The 20,433-nt window shown below is 41.7% G+C and overlaps 1 protein-coding gene across 4 annotated transcripts; it reads right to left on the bottom strand.

The window, feature by feature from the left end:
- Positions 1-1,053: 1,053 nt before the first annotated feature.
- LOC124012612 (phosphatidylinositol 4-phosphate 5-kinase type-1 alpha-like) lies at positions 1,054-20,028 on the bottom strand. 4 transcript variants are annotated; one of them, XM_046326438.1, is made up of 17 exons: positions 20,006-20,028; positions 18,426-18,661; positions 17,563-17,600; positions 17,327-17,416; positions 16,723-16,853; positions 15,824-15,941; positions 14,971-15,123; positions 14,435-14,734; positions 7,925-8,124; positions 7,645-7,728; positions 6,939-6,987; positions 6,775-6,859; positions 6,334-6,492; positions 6,032-6,167; positions 5,837-5,896; positions 5,647-5,746; positions 1,054-4,086 (listed from the first exon to the last, which is right to left on the bottom strand). In XM_046326438.1, the coding sequence occupies exons 2-17, from the start codon at positions 18,469-18,471 to the stop codon at positions 4,084-4,086; spliced, it is 1,752 nt and encodes a 583-aa protein (XP_046182394.1). In that variant the 5' UTR covers positions 18,472-18,661; positions 20,006-20,028; the 3' UTR covers positions 1,054-4,083. The 4 variants fall into 4 exon arrangements, with proteins under 4 accessions (XP_046182394.1, XP_046182392.1, XP_046182395.1 ...); XM_046326436.1 differs by lacking the exon at positions 20,006-20,028 and adding an exon at positions 19,118-19,628; XM_046326439.1 differs by lacking the exon at positions 20,006-20,028 and adding an exon at positions 19,118-19,628 and having other exon boundaries at positions 17,563-17,597.
- Between the last annotated feature and the right edge of the window lie 405 nt (positions 20,029-20,433).

The following is a 20,433-nucleotide window of genomic DNA, read 5'->3' as shown; positions in this document are numbered from 1 at the left end:
TAGAAACATAATTTAAACCAGGTGAGGTGTGTGTGGGAGGTGGAACTAAAGGGCTAACTAAGGCGTATTGAGCAGGGCCAGAGGCTCTACAGTGAAATAAGGCAATAATTACTAACCAAGACAGGCATATCGACATTAGGGAGAGGCATGCGGAGTGATCATGGAGTCCAGCGAGTGGCTCGGGCCGGAGACAGGCAGCTAGCGGGCCGGGGCTAGCAAGCTAGCAGCAGGGCTTCGTGTGGTAAAAGAGTCCAAGCCAATTGGCAAAATAGGTATAGTGGCCAAAGAATTTGTCCGATGGTCCTCTTAAGAGAACAGTCCGATATGCTCTACCCAGCTAGCGGGCCGCGGCTAGCAGATGGGCATTCAGGGATGTCGCAACGGAGGAGCCAGTTGATAAACCTCCTCGGGCGAATTACATCGGTAGTCCAGTCGTGATGGGTTGGCGGGGGTCCAGGCCGATTGGCAAAATAGGTATTGTAGCCCAAGGAGTGGCTGATGGACCTTTTGGGCTAGCTGGGAGATGGGCCAGGCTAATATCCTTCATCTATGAATGAGTGCAAAGGCTAATACAGCGTTTCCTAAACTCGGGACACCTGGGCTATCATATTATTGCTCGTTGTTTATTGCGAACTACAGTTTTGGATGTGGCTCACTGACCTTGCATAGCCAGGTCATGGATGTAGTGGCTCACTATCACCATCTACCGGATAATTGAGATTACACCATAAAATAGTACTCTGACATTTACTCTGGTTAATTATTGAAAAGTAGATTTTTTTGGGCTCCTTATTGTACTGTCAACTACATTATGCAATTACCGACTTGTAAATACAGAGCACAACCATGCAGATAACCATGCACAGTATGCGATTTTCTCCACCCGGAACTAGGGGTGTGTTCGTAAATTCATTAGTTATTCTGCACTCTGGCACACTCAAAAGGGAGTGCTCTGAATCGTAGATAGCCAGAGTGAATTTACAAACACACCCGAAATTTGATTGCTATTGTACAGTATGAAGATGGGCTAAAACAGTACAATATGAAGATGGGTTAAAACTGCTGTCTTTATTCAAGCAACACCATATACCTTTATTAATAAACACAACATGAAGGACTGAATAGTAGGTATGTGGTGAAGCTCGAGTATGTGGGCTCCATTTATTTTCTACCTACTTTTTCCGCCACTGCACCCCACTAAAAGATGTACGTTTGATCACACTTTACCTCAAAGACCCTTGATTTTTTCTGATACCCAAATGTGTAATCATTGCACAAAGCATATTGATCAAACATTTTGAATAAAATAAACCGCACACAGTAAATTCTGCTAAAGTATTTCACTTACAAGGCAATTTTTTCATTCTTGATCATTAATGAATTCAGGTAGGAATACAGTATGAAAACATGCCAGTTGCCCTGAAGAACATGGAAAGGCATTTCAGTGATTCCCACACCCACACATAGTTTATACAAAGAAAAGCAATCATACCAGGTTGTTGAACTCTTGACATTAAGCATTTTAACAGGAATGTTAATTATAGTCACTACAAAAATATAGCACAGAAAAATTAGAAAAGTTTGACAGTTGAATGTTAGTTTCATTACGAGAAATGCAATCTACCTCTTACTCAATATCGCATACAATCACTGCGGTACATAATACATTTTTGGAGAAGGCATTTTGAAGAAGACAAATATTAATAAATATAAATATTTACAAACAGGCTTTTGTGTGTCATAGTTACTCTAGAGGTTTCAAATGTAATGTAGCTGCATATTAAAATAGCTTGCTAATTTCTTTAATATAGGGACAATGCATTGTCTGGCAGAATGATAATGAATATAGTAGTTAAAAAAGAAGAAACATGACCCTTTACTAAAACCAGTCAGTATCTGGTGTGACCATCATTTGCCTCATGCAGTGCAACACATCTCCTTCGCATAGAGTTGATCAGGCTGTTGATTGTGGCCTGTGGAATGTTGTTCCACTCTTCAATGGCTATGTGAAGTTTCAGGATATTAATGGGAACTGGAACATGCTGTTGTGCACATCAATCCAGAGCATCCAAAACATGTTCAATGGGTGACATGTCTGGTGAATATGCAGGCCATGGAAAAACTGGGCCATTTTCAGCTCCCAGGAATTGTGTACAGATCCTTGCGACACGTTCATTATCATGCTGAAACATGAGGTTATGGCGACGGATGAATGGCATGCCAATGGGCCGCAGGATCTCGTCATGGTATCTCTGTGCATTCAAATTGCCGCCGATAAAATGCAATTGTGTTCGTTGTCCGTAGCTTTTGCCTGCCCATACCATAATCCACCATGGGGCACTCTGTTTACAACATTGACATCAGCAAACCGCTCACCAACACGGCACCCGCCATACATGTGGTCTGTGTTTGTGAGGACGGTTGGATGTACTGCTAAATTCTCAAAAACGATGAAGGCTGCTTATGGTAGAGAAATTAACATTCAATTCTGGCAACAGCACTGGTGGACATTCCTGCAGTCAGCATGCCAATTGCAAGCTCCCTCAAAACTTGAGACATCTGTGGTATTGTGTTGTGACAGAACTCATTTTAGAGTGGTATTTTGTCCCCAACAAGGTGCACCTGTGTAATGATCATGCTGTTTAATCTTCTTGTTGATATACAACACCTGTCAGGTGGATAGATTATCTTGGCAAAGGAGAAATGCTGACTGACAGGGTTTGTGCATATGGAAAATTTCAGGGATCTTTAATTTCAGCTCATGAAACATGGAACCAACACTTTACATGTCACATTTATATTAGTGTTCAGTGTACTTCTATGGCTGAACCTGTCATTGTTTTAAATAACACCTTCGTCATTGGGGGATCAATGGAAACATCAAAAGGGGACAACATTCCACACCTGAACCCTCAAGTATCACCTACAGAAGTGCTGTGGCTGCTTCCCGTTATAGAAAAGGTAGGGATTATACATAGGAATTATAACGGTGTAAAATCATTCTATGTTGATTCTGGTTGTGGAATGAGCTATAAAAATGTATAGGGGATCATTAGAAGTATTCTTTCATACCCTAAAAATAATCCTGTTGAGAAACTATTTGTTGATCCTTGTATATGTGCTTTTCCATAGTAAAATGTTGTTCTATAAGCCCAACTGTCTCATGCCACGAAGCGCTAGCTAAAACCCATCTTTACACACCAGAAACTATAGGCCCTGCTTGCTTCATGCCCTAAATTGCTTTCTTAATGGGTTTACCAAACACTGTACATTCTAGCCATTCCAGCATACAGGAAGTGAGTTTGTGGAGCAAGGCCAAACATCTAAATATGTCACAGGGATTTTTTTTTTAAATTAAAAATTCTTCAAACAGTCCTTCTGAACACCAATAGTGGCATTCTGTCATAGTGCCACAGTTTGGAATAAAATAATATATACCAATATAACGTAATGATAGTACAGGAAAGCTCAATATGGAAGATCTCCAGCAATCCAATTCACAGGCAGGATGAATGAATCACAAAAGGGAGAAACAGTCTTGACGCCATTTGGTCACTTTTGTGAAGGCTTGTTTAGCCTCTTCTCACATAAGGCAACTTATTAATGTAGCATGTCTACCACTGCCTCGACTATAACAATACTAGGAGTCTCTTAGTTTCAGAGATGTGCAGGTCCTGACAGAGGCACCCATTCGGAGATGCAATGCACAACAACTACAACTTAGATGTACTTGTCTAATACACCACCAACTGTGGTCTAATAGAAAAGGCACCCATGCACTGTGACACAGTACTACCTAATCCCGTGCAGGGTTTGGAAAGTTCAAACAAGAAGGATCCCATCAATGGAATTTGGATGTATGGTCCCCATAATAGCATCTGGAGTGTGTAGCATTCCAAATGTAGTCCTCTTAGTCTTTCTTTTCTCTGTTTCCCTCCTTTACCTCTGTCGCATTATCCTTCCATTGTTTCTCTTTCATAAGGCCTTCAAAAAGTTTTTCATCTTACACTCATCCCATCCATTGACTTGCTTTGACCTAATTGTCCTCACATTAGTCCATTTCAGTCTTTCACAGTAAATAGTTCACTGCAAAAAAAGAAAAGAGGTTGATTTAGATAAGTTTCAAACCACAACAAAAAAAGAACTCCAGTTTGGCCTTTTCCCAGTCAATCATGGAACTTACCTTCAGAAGACAACCCCTGTGTGCCATCTGATTAGTATTTTCATTGTTTGGTACTGAGAGGTTGAGGTATTTCAGAGGTTGAGGCAGGAGTGGGCAATATGGCCTAAAAATAATTTTTCAAACTTATGGGGATCTTTAAATTTTCTCTAAATGAAGCTTTGTTGTACAATTAAAGGTAAAATTCACTGAATTTCAAACAGTCAGCAATAATGTAATGACTTCAGGGTGCGTGGAATTAGGCTAAATATAAGCCCCACTAATAATTTGATCAAACTATTTTAACCTGCTTTTTTTGTAATAAAAAAATCACCCATCTGGCTTTCAAGTCTATGAAAACACAATTTTTGTTCCAAATTTGGTGTCTGAGTGTAAACAGTGGAAGAGGCAAAGCAAGAGGTTTCACTCGCCAAAACCTGTCCAAAATTAGCACCATGCGTTTTTATGGGCTTATTTTGGACCTAAGCTTGTCACCTGCCTTTTTTGATTTTAGCCTATCAGAAGCTCCTAAAGCCATCATGCCGGTAGGTGCACTTGATTCAAAAGTCCTGCGCACCGGGAAAGCAGGGTGTTCCCATGAGACAAACTCCACCTACCCGGAAATTCGAGTGCACCTACTGCGCTGCCCAATCAGATAGTTCAAATCACCGTGGCTACAGAGCTTCCCTGGCCACAGCCAAGTTTAATAGGCTACTAGCCTACGTTAAATTTAATAACTTTTAAAACCATTACCAGAGACTGTCAACGAATACAGCAAAGCGCTGCTGTATTAAGGAACATTTAACTTTGTCTGGTCATAGGAACAACATGAATTTGTGCATGAGTCAGATGCGGTGCGACTCAAGTTTCACCATGAGGTGGAAGACAGTGTCCCCTCTCTCTGGTCAATCACACCAGAGGAAAGGAAGGAGAAAGCAGTTGGGAAAAATTGTTTTGAACAGTCATCCAGCTCGGAATTCCAAGTCAAACTCTGACATCTAGAGCTCCAATTTTTGACCTGAAGATCACTGACGTCGTGATTTGACATCAGATGCAGGTACCATCAGTCCAGTAAAATAAAAAAGCTAACTTCAATTCATGCTCCACAGTGCCTCACAAGTGCTAAACCAACTGATCTATTTTCTTATCAAATGCTCCAGTTTTGAAATATGGTCTGATTAACAATACTGGCAGGCCAATCACATAGCCAATATGCTGTGAAAATGTATTAGGCCTACTGCCCAAACCTTATTCCTACAAAACTGTTTGTGTGAGGTTAATGTAAATATTTAAAAAACAAATCTGAGCAGTAGATCTCAGCTTGCTTTTTGACTGCGAAAGTGATCTTGTCTCAGAATAGGTTGGTGACCACTGCACTAGGCCATCCATGGAATGAGTTTGACCCCCCAGGGTTAAGGTATTGAATATTTTCATAGTTAGACATTGATAGGTTGAGGTATTGACCGGTTAACGTATCGCATACTTACATGACAGCTGCTTGTCTGAGGAACTATGTCACTGAGTGAGATGACGTCACATCCACCGATGCACTCATCAACTGACAACACTGAGGTCACTGCTTCAAAACTGAGGACAAGAGATTTTTTGATAATTTGTTTGTGTGTAGAGCATATACCTTATAGTGGAAAGGTCTGGGAATGCATTTCCCTTCTTTACCTTTTGGGGGTGCTAGCGTCCTCTGTACTGGCTGCCTCATGGACCTCCTCTCCCACAGATCTGTGAGAGGACAGATTAATAAACACATGATTCAACCATATAAACATGACACAGATGTGATGCAGTGATGAGACCATGGGAAATTACTCAATACAACAGTATAACAAGACAGCTTGGCGAAAGACACAAACAAACCTGACGGAGGGAGCTGTGGTAGCGAGCTTTGAGCTTCCCAACAAGGAATTGAAGAGGGTTGTTTCAACAGAGTTACTGGTGACAACATCATGTATGGGGGTATTTGGTGGTATGTCAGGGCATCGTGACTGCACCACTGGGAGGAGGGACAACACATTAATCATTTGTTTTGTAAAAGGTTTCAACCACTAATACGTGCTCTCAACTGCAACTTCCAATGACAACTATATCCTTAATAAATTTATAAAATCACATTAAAGTTCTTCCAAAACCCTCCCTCCCTTCCTCCTCCCATTGCTCACCGCTGACTCCCTCAGTCTCTGTACTTTGGGAGTGTGGGACTCCTAGGCTGCTGCTACTGCTGGGCTGGGGGAATGGAAAGGGTCTGGAGCTTGCAGTGTTGGCCCTCCGTAAGCCTGCCTGGGTCCCCACTCGGGTCTTCTTTGATGGGGATGTCTTCACTGGAGGGGAAATGGAGAGGAAGGAGTGGTGAGAGGACTGCTACTCTGGCTGAGTTCCGATTCACTCCCCTTCTCAACAAGTGTGCACTCGGTCACGCCCCATTATGTATTTAAAAGCATTGTATTGGTGCAAGCATGGCTGGAAGGAGTTTCCACCGTAATCCACACAATAGTTAATTCCTTATCAATACATGACGGGGAGTGCACACTTCTAGAGAAGGGTAGAGAATCAGGACGCAGCCATTGTGTAGAGGTTTTGTAGAGTAACACTCAAGCGCTTACATGGAATCTTCTTGAAGACTGTGTTGCACATGAATTTCTGAAAGCGGTCAGCGTAGAAACCTGGTCTGTGCACGGACACTGTATCCTGGAAGAAAGAGGGTTTTAAAATACCAGTTAGCTTATGAAAAAGGTCACCACAGAGGATAGTGTGTCTGAACTCTTACCCCATCATGGACCAGAGCTTTCCAGGAGTGCTCGATCTTCTTCACAAACCTGACCAAACACAAGACATGGGTTGCTTACTATAGACCAGGGTTGGAGTCACTTGCAATTTAATTCCAGTCAATACAGGAAGTAAAACCAAATTCCAATTCTTCCCAATTGAACAACATTGAAGAGAACTGGAATCAGTATACTTGCTGAATTTACTGAAATTGAATTGACCCCAACCGTGCTATCAACCTAATCAATTCCTTCAGGACTCTGCAGCGTTTTTTGGCGATAGTTGTGGGCCAAAATGATTCATTTTGCAGAGGCAATTCAGATATTCAGCTAGGCAATTTGCAATGATTTTGTCCAATTTGTCACAAATGGGCTGATGGGGGAAAACATTTAACGTGTTGTTTGATTGAACCATTTTATGATGTAAAAGTGTGGCTATTGTTTAAAACTGAGAGCCCTCTTTGTGGTGCGGTGATCGGACAGTTATAAGTTGACTGTTTTATTCGGTAATAGTGCGTTGATTGGTCAAATTTGTAAGTCCTCGCATAAAATGCAGAGAATTGTGGATTTTGCAAAAACTCTTGCCATTGCAAATTCCTGGAGGGACAGCCTAATGTATTCATAGTTTCACACATACTTCAGACAGACACAAATGCAGACAAAACTATTAATATACCACTACGTACAATAAGAGCAGTAGTTCGTTACCTGTAGGACTGCAGAATGTCGATTATACCAATGTACACCAGCATCCTCTTGCCCTTGGAATTGCGTGCTGGAATACCTCCCATGCTTCAAGGACATAGAGAATACATGAATACACTAACAAAAATGAACTTATCATCATCAGCCTACAATACATATCCTATTACTTCAGATATGCAGACGTAACGTGTCTAATGATCAAATTGAGATGTGTAGCGGACAAGGTAACCAATCACTGGCCTTGTTTACGCTCCTGAAACAAAAGAGAATGCATAATACTCACTTGTCCTCAGTGTCCACTGCTCCCTTGCCGTGCGCCTCTCCTTGGATGGCCTCTATGGCAGTGCAGTAGAGGGACTTTTGGCCCTGAGACGGTGGGGGCCTCTGGTCGGCCACCTCTCCAGCCCGCTCCCGGGCCGCCTGCTCCAGGTTGTGGATCCCCACCAGCATGCTGTAGTCCATGATCTTAAAGCTCTGTAGCAGCTACATGGGATAAAGGAGTCAGGACTAGGGCTGTTGCGGTGACCGTATTACCACCACACTGGCAGTCATGACCGCAGTCAAATTCCGTGTCACGGTAATCTCCTCTTATGCACTCTGGACATGAGTTGGTAGTACCCAACTCACTAACTACCAACAGGCCGCTGATGGCCTGGTACTCAGTGCTTGATTGTTCCTCTAACCACTGAGATCAATGCAAATGAAAATCACATCAAAACAGTATCATGCTTTTAAAACTCACTGTTAGGCTACATTTCATTCATTACCTTACCATGATCAATTTGAAGAAAGAAGCTCAACAGGTTGAAACTGAGTGGAAAACATGGTTGTGGGTGTTTCAGAGCCAAACAACGAAATGGACAGTGCTTTCTAAGGTGATGATTAATTCAAAGCATTTAAGACGTTGCATGTAGAACACCCATATTAGAGCTTATACAGTGCATTCGGAAAGTAAATCAGACCCCTTCCCTTTTTCCACATTGTTACAGCCTTATCCACCCTCAATCTACACACTATACCCCATAATGACAATGCAAAAACGAGTTGACATTTTTGCAAATGTATTACACATTTTAAAAAAGGTACCTTATTTACACAAGTATTCAGACCCTTTGCTATGAGACTCGAAATTGAGCTCCTGTTTCCATTAATCATTCTTGATCTTTCTACAACTTGATTGGAGTCCACTTGTGGTAAATTCAATTGACAAGATTTGTAAAGGCACACTCCTGTCTATATAAGGTCCCACAGTTGACAGTGCATGTCAGAACAAGAACCAAGCCATGAGGTTGAAGGAATTGTCTGTAGATCTCGGAGACAGGATTGTGTCGAGGCACAGATCTGGGGAAGGGTACCAAAAAAGGTCTGCAGCATTGAAGGTCCCCAAGAACACAGCGGCCTCCATTATTCTTAAATGGATGAAGTTTGGAACCACCAAGACTCTTCCTAGAGCTGGCCGCCCGGCAAAATTGAGCAATCGGTGGAGAAAGGACTTGGTCAGTGAGCTCCAGAGTTCATCTGTGGAGATGGGAGAACATTCCAGAAGGACAACCGTTGCAGCACACCACCAATCTGGCAGTTATGGTAGCGTGGCAGACAGAAGCCACAGCAAAAAAGGTACATGACAGCCCGCTTGGAGTTTGCCAAAAGGCACCTAAAGGACTCTCAGAACATGAGAAACAAGATTCCCTGATGAAACCAAGATTGAACTATTTGGACTGAATGCAAAGTGTCACGTCTTGATGAAACCAGGCACCATCACTACTGTGAAGCATGGTGGTGGCAGCATCATGCTGTGGGTATGTGTTACAGAGACGGGACAGGGAGACTAGTCAGGATAGAGGAAAAGAGAAAGAGCAATGTATAGAGATCCTTGATGAAAATCTGCTCCATAGCGCTCAGGACCTCAGACTGGGATGAACGTTCACCCTCCAACAGGACAACGACCCTAAGCACACAGCTCAGACAAAGGAGTGACTTCAGTCTCTTGAATGTCCTCGAGTGGCCCAGCCAGAGCCCGGACTTCAACCCTATCGAACATCTATGGCGAGACCTGAAAATAGCTGTGCAGCAACGCTCTCCATCCAACCTGACAGAGCTTGAGAGGTTCTGCACAAAATAAATGGGAGAAACTCCCCAAATACAGGTGGGCCAAGCGTGTAGCATCATAATCAAGAAGACTTGAGGCTGTAATCGCTGCCAAATATTTATGCATACTGGATGGACTGGTTACCTCATGCTACGCTACAAACGTTCTGTCCATGAGTCAGAGAGAACGTATAGGAACTATGGCAATGCTGTGCAGGGCGGCTTACAATTATAGTGAATTTGATTTTGAATAATAGGGCTTTTATATTTTCATAACTATCAGCCTGACAATTTTATTTGACCTTTATTTAACTAGGTAAGTCAGTTAAGAACAAATTATTATTTTCAATGACGGCCTAGAAACAGTGGGTTCCTAACTGCCCTGTTCAGGGGCAAAATGACAGATTTGTACCTTGCCAGCTCGGGGATTTGATCTGGCAACCTTTCGGTTTACTAGTCCAACGCTCTAACGACTAGGCTACGCTGCCGCCCCAATACCTTTAGCTACAGAATCTCACCACCATACGTTTCCGTCTCCTTCATTCCTTTCTCGAGCGCGCAGAGATAGAGCCTGTCAACAGTTGAAATATGTTTCATTGTGAAAACATGTCACAATCGATGTTCCCAAACAGATTTCACCATTAAGCATTGGATAGCTGCAAGAACATGGTTAGAAAGCCTGTGGCATACAGTTTGGGCGGAATATCACCTGTTGCGCAAAGGAAGGCTGCGTGCTCCTCAAGCACAGTGGTTAATGCGTAAAGTGAAATAAGTGTTCTTATAAGGTCAGACATTTCTCAATGCAATCCCGTGTGAAAGCAGAGTTTTGATGGCTGCCACTAAAAAGAGGAGGATCCAAGCTGCCATTATACTTATTTCTCAGCTGCTCTGCTATAAAACCGAGTGGCCTCCACTTGGTATTCGAGTGCATACAGATGACATGTATTTTCCGCCCTGCACTTGTTCTTACCCATTTCATAAAGGGACATTCTAAATCAAAACACATGTTTCATATTAGATAAAGACAAGATTCAATTGAGAATAGTCTGATTAGTGAAAATATGATCGCTTGAGAGAACAGGGTGTGCAGCAAGGAACATTCTCAACCTGTCCCTGACCGAGTCAGTAATACCTACATGTTTCAATCAAACCAGCATAGTCCCTGTGCCCAAGAATGCCAAGGTAACATACCAAAATGACTACTGACCTGTAGCACTCATGTATGTACCATGAAGTGCTTTGAAAGGCTGGTCATGGCTCACATCAACACCATAATCCCAGAAACCCTACACCCACTACAATTCGCATACCATCCCAACAGATGATGCAATCTCTATTGCACTCCACACTGACCTTTCACACCTGGACAAAAGGAACACCTACGTGAGCATGCTGTTTGTTGACTCAGTGTTCAACACCATGGTGCCCTGCAAGCTCATCACTAAGCAAAGGACCCTGGGGGGACAAAACACCTCCCTGTGCAACAGGATCCTGGACTTCCTGAGGGCTACACCCAGGTGGTAAGGGTATGCAACATCATCTGTCACGCTGATCCTCAACACAAGGGCCCTTCAGGGGTGCATGCTTAGACCCCTCCTGTACTCCCTGTTCACCCACGACTGTGTAGCCAAGCAGGACTCCAATACCATCATTAAGTTTGTTGACAATGGTAGTAGGCCTGGTCACCGACAACGATAAGACAGCCTATAGGGAGGGGGTCAGAGACCTGGCAGTGTGGATTCAGGACAACAACTTCACCCTCAATGTGAGCCAGACAAAAGGAACGGATTGTGGACTACAGGAAAAGGAGGGCTGAGCATACCCCCCATTTACATCGACAGGGCTGTAGTGGAACGGGTTGAGCGATTTCAAGTTCCTTGGTGTCCACATCACTAACAAACTATCATGGTCCAAACACAACAAGAAAGTTGTGAAGAGGGCATGACAAAACCTATTCCCCCACAGGAGACTGAAAAGATTTTGCATGGGTCCCCAGATCCTCAAAAGGTTCTACAGCTGCACCATCAAGAGCATCCTGATGGGTGCATCACCTCTTGGTATGGAAACTGCTCGGCATCCGGCCGCAAGGCGCTATAGAGGGTAGTGCGTATGGCGCAGTAAATCACTGGGGTCAAGCTTCCTGCCACCCAGGACCCTAAAAATCGTCAGACTCCAGTCACCCAAGTGATAGACCGTTCTCTCTGCTACCGCACGGCAAATGGTGCAGGTGCTCCAAGTCTAGGTCCAAAAGGCTCATACCCCCAAGCCATAAGGCTGCTAAATAGTTCATCAAATGGTTCCCCAGACTTTTCATTGACCCCCCTTTTTTTACACTGCTGCAACTCGCCGTTTATTATCTATGGATAGTCACTTCACCCCTGCCTATAGCACCAGTCAAAAGTCTGGACACACTTACTCATTCAAGGGTTTTTCCGCATATGTGGGAACTCCTTCAAGATGGTTGGAGAAGTATTCCAGGTGAAGCTCGTTGAGAGAATATCAAGCTTGTGCAAAGCTGTCATCAAGGCAAAGGGTGGCAACTTTGAAGAAACTCATATTTTGATTTGTTTAACAACTTTTTGGTTACTATATGACTCCATTTGTGTCATTTCATAGTTTTGATGTCTCCACTATTATTCTACAATGTAGAAAATAGTAAAAATAAAGAAAAATCCTTGAATGAGTAGGTGTGTCCAAACGTTTGACTGGTACTGTACATATTATTACCTCAATTACTTCGACTATAACCTGTACCGCCACATATTGACTCTGTACCGGTTCCACCTGTATATAGCCTCGTATTGATTTTTTGTGTCTTTTTTTTGTTTCTTCAGCTTATTTTATACCAAATATTTTTTACTTAAAATAACTGCACTGTTGTATTCGGCGCATGTGACAAATACAATTGGATTCGTTTTCCTAAAAAAGTGAACCCGTTAAACGCTGAGTGGTTAAACAATTGTTTAGCCTGTTAACCTCCCATGAAAGCTACAGTTATTGTCTTTTTGGAAATCGACTTACATTTTGAAACCAAAATATACTTAGCGTAGTATACAATATTAAACGCTGTTTAGAAAATGCCACGAGACGGCGTCAGAGTTTGAGGTTAAATACACTTTGTGTTTTGTTTCCTTTTGTTTTGTTTTCTTTTGTTTTGTTTCCTTGCCACGATACTAACAAGTACCAGAATTAGAGGTTGATCGATTAAGCATGGCCGATTAATTAGGGCCGATTTCAAGTTTTCATAACAAATCGGTAATCGGCATTTTTGGACGCCGAATATATTGTATTCCATGAGGAAACTGCGTGGCAGGCTGACCACCTGTTACGCGAGTGCAGCAAGGAGCTCAGGTAAGTTGCTAGCTAGCATTATACTTATCTTATAAAAAACAATCTTCACATAATCACTAGTTAACTACACATGGTTGATGATATTACTAGGTTAACTAGCTTGTCCTGCGTTGCATATAATCAATGCGGTGCCTATTAATTTGTCATTGAATTACAGCCTACCGCGCCAAACAAGGGATGATTGAACAAAAGAGCATTCGCGAAAAAAGCAGTCGTTGCACGATTGTACCTAACCATAAACATCAATACCTTTACTAAAATCAATACATAGAACTATATATTTTTTTAACCTGAATATTTAGTTAAAAGAAATTCATGTTAGCAGGCAATATTAACTAGGGAAATTATTTTACTTCTCTTGCATTCATTGCACGCAGTCAGGGTATATGCAGCAGTTTGGGCCGCCTGGCTCGTTGCGAGCTAATTTGCCAGAATTGTACAATTATGACATAACATTGAAGGTTGTGCAATGTAACAAATATTTAGACTTAGGGTTGCCAACCGTTCAATAAAATACGGAACAGTTCCTTATTTCACTGAAAGAATAAACGTTTTGTTTTCAAAATCATAGTTTCCGGATTTGCCCATATTAATGCGCTAAGGCTCGTATTTCTGTGTTTATTATAATTAAGTCTACGATTTGATATTTGACACAGCAGTCTGACTGAGCGGTGGTAAGTGGCAGCATGCTCATAAGCATTCATTCAAACTTTACTGTATTTGCCAGCAGCCCTTAGCAATGCTTGATTCACACGCTGTTTATGACTTCAAGCCTATCAACTCCTGAGATTAGGCTGGCAATACTATTAGAACATCCAAAAGTCAAAGGTATATTAAATACAAATGGTATAGAGTCGAAGCGTCATAATTCCTATAATAACTACAACCTAAAACTTCTTAACCCCGAATATTGAAGAACTGGAAATATTGAACCACCAGCTTTCATATGTTCTCATGTTCTGGAGCAAGGAACTTAACAGTTAGCTTTTTTACATGGCACATATTGCGCTTTTACTTCTCAAACACTGTGTTTTTGCATAATTTAAACCAAATTAAGCATGTTTCATTATTTATTTGAGACAAAATAGATTTTATTCATGTATTATATTAAGTTAATAAGTGTTTATTCAGTATTGTTGTAATTGTCATTATTATTATTATAATATATATGAAATAAAATTAAAATAAAACCAGCTGATTAATCGGTATCTGCTTTTTTGGGGGTCCTCCAATAATCGGTATTGGAAAAACATAATCGGTTGACCTCTAATCACAATACTGGTATTGTCCCGACCCTAAAATATACACCACCACCCACAAACACCTCTACAGACACATTCTCCCTCCCTCTCACCAAGCAGTCTCTCTGGATGGTCTTGCTGAGGGCGTTGTAATTGTCTGGTTCCAACAGAAGACCATCGGGAAGGTCCTGGATGAAGTCCAGATCCTTGAACGTGGGCACAGCCCTTTCTCGCTCCTTGGCTGAGGCTCGTCTCTTATAGGTGGAGCCCTTCATGTCGTACTTGAGGTGCATGCGCACGGCGCGCGGGAGCAGGTTGTTCATGACAACAATGCGGATGTTCTTTCCCCCTGCCTGGATGCAGTAGAGACCGTAGAACTTTGGCAGCAAGGTTCGCTTGTTCTGGTTCAGGTTCTAGAGAGCGAGTGGAGGGGAAAGGATTGGGGTCCAACTATGTCAATCAAATCCACTCATAGCATAGAATACAACACACGCAATAAATCAGGAAACATTCAGGACAAAGATTGAATTGTGCAGCAACTACTAGGTCAACTTGGTAACTCAAAGGGGAAAAAAAGGGTACACAATGGAACATCACACAGACACACACACTATTGCATGCACAGGCGTACCCACACTCACTCTCTTACCATGAAGTAGCCAGGCAATAGTTTCTGTAAGAACTCAGCCTCTTTGTGCTGCACAGTCTTAATGATGAACTCGTCATCGCTTGAGACGTAGAACAGAGATCCGCTGGCTCCAGAGTTGGACAGCTCAATCAGTTCCTCGTTACACAGCGAGTACTGCAACAAAAACAGTACTCATTATTTGTTACCATCAAACTTATATTAATAGGGCAGGAGTCTATTTAATTAAATCACTGGACACAACTGGAACTTAGAGACAGGCTTCTATTTCCTTAATAATTCATTGTTAAATCCTGCATTTTTAATACATTTCCTGCACTAATGTGTTATCATCTAGACACAGTGTCACATTCTCTTGTCTTTAGTATGCCTCTATTTTGAGAAAAATAATAATGATTATCCTCGTTGATTGTGCATTTTATGCAGTTCTTACGTTTGCCACGAGAGGGCGATCAGCCAATTTCTGGGGGTCTGTGCTCCGAAGTTGTTGAGTGTTTTTGTGTTTGCCAGCAAGTTAGCAGCAGCTGTTAGCTAGCTAGCAGAAGCTGTTAGTTAGCAGCCAATGCCTAGCAGTTTTTTTACTGGCAATAAAAACAGATGATTGCAATCATTTCTTGGAGTCACTAGTGAATTATGTAATGCAACAAATCAACCATTAAACCATATAAAAAATTCATGCCATCATCTTAAATTAATTTACCAGGCGTTTATTTGAAATATCTGCTGTTGCCCGGCTATTAAAAAAGGGACAGGCGGCTGTCCGAGACTGGGCTTTCAACTGACATTTTTACGGTAGGTAAATAGACAATTCCACTTCCAGTATTGCCTTTCAAGGTGGGTTGAGGGAGTGTAGTACCAGGTAATCGTCTGGTCGGATACCAAACATCTCCCTGAAGTAGCGGAAGGCGATGGGAGCGTAGGTCTTGAACCTGAAGTCACTGTAGTGGTGGGCTGGGGTCAGGTTACTGCCCTCACTAAAGACAAATTGAGGAGTGCGATTAATACCTCAAGTGACTGCAGACAGAGAACATGAACTTACATAAACACAATTCTACACTTGTTGAGAATGCAAAATTAAAGCAGAAGAGAACATTAAGGGATAATCAACGAGAGGCTATGCATTCTTTGGAAAATAATAAACAAAGTGGGAGGTATGTTCCACGACCCGCTAACAGAGTGGAACTAACCTTCCACGGAGTTGCATTATTTTCCAGAAAGCGCTTAGGGCCACGAGTTGAATACCCCTTTGAATATCATGGCTATAATTTAACACATTTGCCGCTAGAAATGTGTTCAATATCCACTGAAGTAGCTAGCAAGTTTTTCAATATCCACTGAAGTAGCTAGCAAGTTTACTAAATAGCTATAGTATTTGCCTTGGTAAACATACAATTGCTAGTTTAGCTAACCAAACCATGAATCCTAGCTTGCTATTATGAAAATAAAATTCAACAAAGCCAATGTTTTCAATTTTACTTTTGCTTTCAAAAGTAGCTCAAACAGGGTATGTAAGAATGAACTATAGCCATTGAATTCTACCGTGCAAATATACCATGTGTTATAGGGAAATAATGCAAGTTCTAGAATGTCCTTCAAGCCAATCAGAAACAAGTATTTAACAATGCCATGGTAAAATTGAGAAGAGCATTATTTAACCTACTTCTTTGTCACAATTCCAAACTTGAAATATTGACATAAAAACATAATAGAAACACATACTCCCGCTATACTTTCCTGTCAATAAATCACACACACCTGGGGAAAAAGATGCTCTCCACCACTTCAAAGTCCTGCATGAGTACATCTCTCTCAGGTTTTTGGCTCAGGCTGCCCACTGTGTGTGTGATGCCCAACTGGATGGCACCTTTCAGGGCAGACGAGGTAGTCTGGAGGAGGGCAGAGCAGAGATCGAGATTGAATAGAAAGGAAGAGAACGTATTTCCCAGGTTGAACATATGCACATGTTAAAGTCAGCAGAGGAGTGCTCCGAGTTTGAAGTGCATGCCTGGGGTGCACACCGTAGCGCAAATATATATATATATATATATATATATATATATATATATATACACACACATATAATGAAAACTAGTGTTCCTATTAGACAAATTTAGATAAGTCATTTTGTCACATTTAGTTCCTAGTGAATACACTGCTATGACCTCTTCAAATGGGGAAACATAAATAGATGAGACATTTTTAAACCAGCAGATGCATCTTCACAAGACTAAACATATGATTGGCGGTTATGTAATTAACTGACAAAAGGGACTGAATATGTTCATTCATAAGAAAAACATTTAAGTAGGAAAGATGAGGTCTGTTACAATGTGTGAATGGGAGTTGACCAAGAACTGACCTTCTTGTAGGTGGTCTCCCCAGTGGGGTCAAGCCCACGGTGGCCAATCGTCTTCTTTATAGTTTGAGACGAGCCTGAGGACCCTAGAACCTGTGAGTGGAAGAGAGGACAAGTAGTGAGTCACAGGAAGAGACAAAGGACATAATACAACCTTTTGGTGAGCCTACTTCATATACATGAGTGGGATTACTGAAGGCATAAATTATTGGCATGAAAACCAATGTACATCATCTCACCTCTAAAGAAGCTATCTTCTGAGTCCCAGTTGAGCCTACTGAGATTTTTTGTTGTTGAGGGACAGAAAGAACAAGAAAAAAAGTTGAGTGCCGTTGTTTACCGCACACACAGCACTGTGTAATAGATCGTAGAGCTGCTGGTCATGCCAATCACAACCAGTCTAAAAACACACAAAAACCTCCTTAGACCCAATTTATACAAAGGTGATTTGGCCATGAATACATGCAAAGGTGTCAAGACATCACATTCTGTGGCCTAAGACTCTGAATACAAAATATTAATAAATAGCTAGGCTACTAACGATGACGTATTGCTTGTTTGTTGCTTGCTTTTGAAGTGCTTTGATGTTACGAAAAGCGCAATAGAAATAGAATACATTATTATTATTAAAATGACATTGCCCAAGGAGTAAGATGCATACATGGGATGTCATCAGTTACCAATTATTACAGCTATTGGCAGCTGAATCAGTTTCCAAGACAACAAGGCATGCAAACATTCACAGGCCTAAATTGACAGAACCGGAATAGTTCATGTCAACCAGTTCACACAGACACACTGGTACCTCTGAGGATAGCCTCCTTCAGAACTGAGTGTGCACATCTGTGGGGTGGGATGGGATGGCATGGGGGGGGGGGGGGGGGATGGTTATGGTCCTGTTTGTAGCTAATATGTTCTGCCCTACTGAACAGTGCCAACCCTAGGACAAGGAGTTGTGTACTTGGCAAAGGTGGGTTCTATCACATGGCTGTATTTATAAAGAGCAATCCACATACTACTGGATGAGTCTCAAAGACCTGATCATCAAAACGAGTATCTTTAGCTATTTGGTGTATAGATATGAGAGAGAATGTGTACTTACCAGTGGAACTCGCTGGACCGGAATTAACTGTTCCGGCTGTGGCCATTTCTGAAACGTGCACTTTTCTTGCTAAGCTTCAACAAGCTAGCTGACTAAAACGCAATACCTTGCGTTAACGTTATTTTCGTCGAAGCGATTGTTCTGGTGCGTTTCAACACAGCTCTGATCCAGGGTAGTCAAGCCAAATAAACTTGTTTTGCTGGGATGAGCTGAGGGGTTGGGTCCTTCTTACTCAGCTGAAAAGAAAACATAGTTAGCTAGCAAGCAAGATAACGCCCCTGACATTAACAAACTGACGTTAGATTCACCGGTCTTGGCTGGTCACTGCTAGCCAACGTTCACATTACATTTGAGTAATTAGCTGACGCGCTTATCCAGAAACACGTAGCTAGCTACAGCTACTAGCTAACTTTAGTTGGTTCTAACTGCAAGCTAGGTTGGCTTCCTGAATCCTAGCAAATGAAAATGTATTTGTTTTTTCACATGGCTAACTAGCTAAGGATGGGACATGGTGTCGGTAAGAGCAACTGCTAGATAATAATAATTTAAACAAATAACATGTTGACTAAGTAACACGTTACTTTTTAATATAATGTAACGACCTGCTGTTTCATTACAACAATTACTAGCTAGTTGCTCTTGCCGACACCATCTCACCTTTGTTGGTATCATTTTCAAACAGCTACGCTAACCTAGCGTAGTTTTCCAGTTAATGTCAGCCGAGATTCACCGCAGTAGGTTTGTTTCCAGTTTGGATAGTTGGCAGATATTCGGAGCTTGCTCGTCAATACATCTTCAACTGAAGGTCCTAGAGATATCTTAATTCCGATGGTAGAGCGCAAGGTATAAACTTTATTTTCTCCGTTTTCAAAAAGTGACTTTACGTTGGCTTTCAATGGGGGAAATATTATGCACTTGCGGCTATGGGACTGTCTTAAAAGTGCAGGGGGAGGCTGGACAATAGAACAAGTCGAAATTCACCCAAGGCTGAAATTTGCAAAAGAACGTTGGCTAAACTGGAACACCAGCGCAGGCCCATCGCAGAGCCCGTTTTGACCGGGGTGACGTTTAGAATTCAATTTAGCCTTAATGGCACAAAAAAAAATCCCTTTTTATTTTACCACTACAATCTGTTCTTAGGTCGAAACTGAAAAACAACTCGTGTAGAAAGTAAACATCCCGCACCTCGATGGTGCCATGTGTGCTTATGTCTACATAAAGAGGAAGTATGGGGGGTGCAACTTTTTACTATTTCTGGTCAAGCTATCGATGACAATGGAATACACTGCCCAGCCTTACATAATTCGATTATCATGATTAAAATGGTGTCAGTCTTGAAAAAAAATCGATATAATATACACATTGAGATATTTGGCAAAATATACAAGCATGACTCTCCATAGGAAAACAATGGGGGAAGCGCAGCTTTCCAAGGGCAAAAGGTATTTCGAGTCTAGCATTTGATGACAACGGAATACACTGCCCAGCATAACGTAATTAGAAGAGGATATTCTCATGATTAAAATGGTATTCAATGTAAAATCATCTAAATATACACATTGCGAAATAAACATACATACCTATATTTCCCTATAGTAAACAATGGGACGACCTCAGAGTTCCATGAGTCATTTGTTTACATTTTAACTACAATGTGGACAGGTCTCCATTGCCAACAATAGCAAAACGGGTATTGTGACGTAGAACCATAAACTGGGAATAGAACGTTCGGAAGGCAAATTGGTGCCACAGTGCTCAATAGAACTATTTAGGAACTGGCAGGGTGAAAAATGCCCTAAAGTCTTGTTTTTTTGTAATTACTGAAACTACGGCAGGCAGCTGGGACATATGATAATATAATGAAACTGAACTAGTTTTATCAGGAAAAAAAAGCATTGTTAAAATGGTTTTTCTAATGATCAATTAGCCTTTTAAAATTATATACTTGGATTAGCTAACACAATGTGCCATTGGAACAGAGGAGTGATGGTTGCTGATAATGTGCTTC

Source organism: Oncorhynchus gorbuscha, linkage group LG24 (assembly GCF_021184085.1).
Source record: "Oncorhynchus gorbuscha isolate QuinsamMale2020 ecotype Even-year linkage group LG24, OgorEven_v1.0, whole genome shotgun sequence".
In the NCBI taxonomy this organism is placed as follows: Eukaryota; Metazoa; Chordata; class Actinopteri; order Salmoniformes; family Salmonidae; genus Oncorhynchus; species Oncorhynchus gorbuscha.
This window is presented reverse-complemented; position numbering and strand designations above follow the sequence as displayed.

Coding starts and splice junctions, on each gene's coding strand:
- LOC124012612 (XM_046326438.1), bottom strand. CDS start 18,471: ATGGCCACAGCCGGAACAGTTAATTCCGGTCCAGCGAGTTCCACTG. Junction 6,493..6,774: donor AGTCTTCAAGAAGATTCCAT/GTAAGCGCTTGA, acceptor TTTCCCCTCCAG/TGAAGACATCCCCATCAAAG. Junction 5,897..6,031: donor ACCACAGCTCCCTCCGTCAG/GTTTGTTTGTGT, acceptor GTCCTCTCACAG/ATCTGTGGGAGAGGAGGTCC.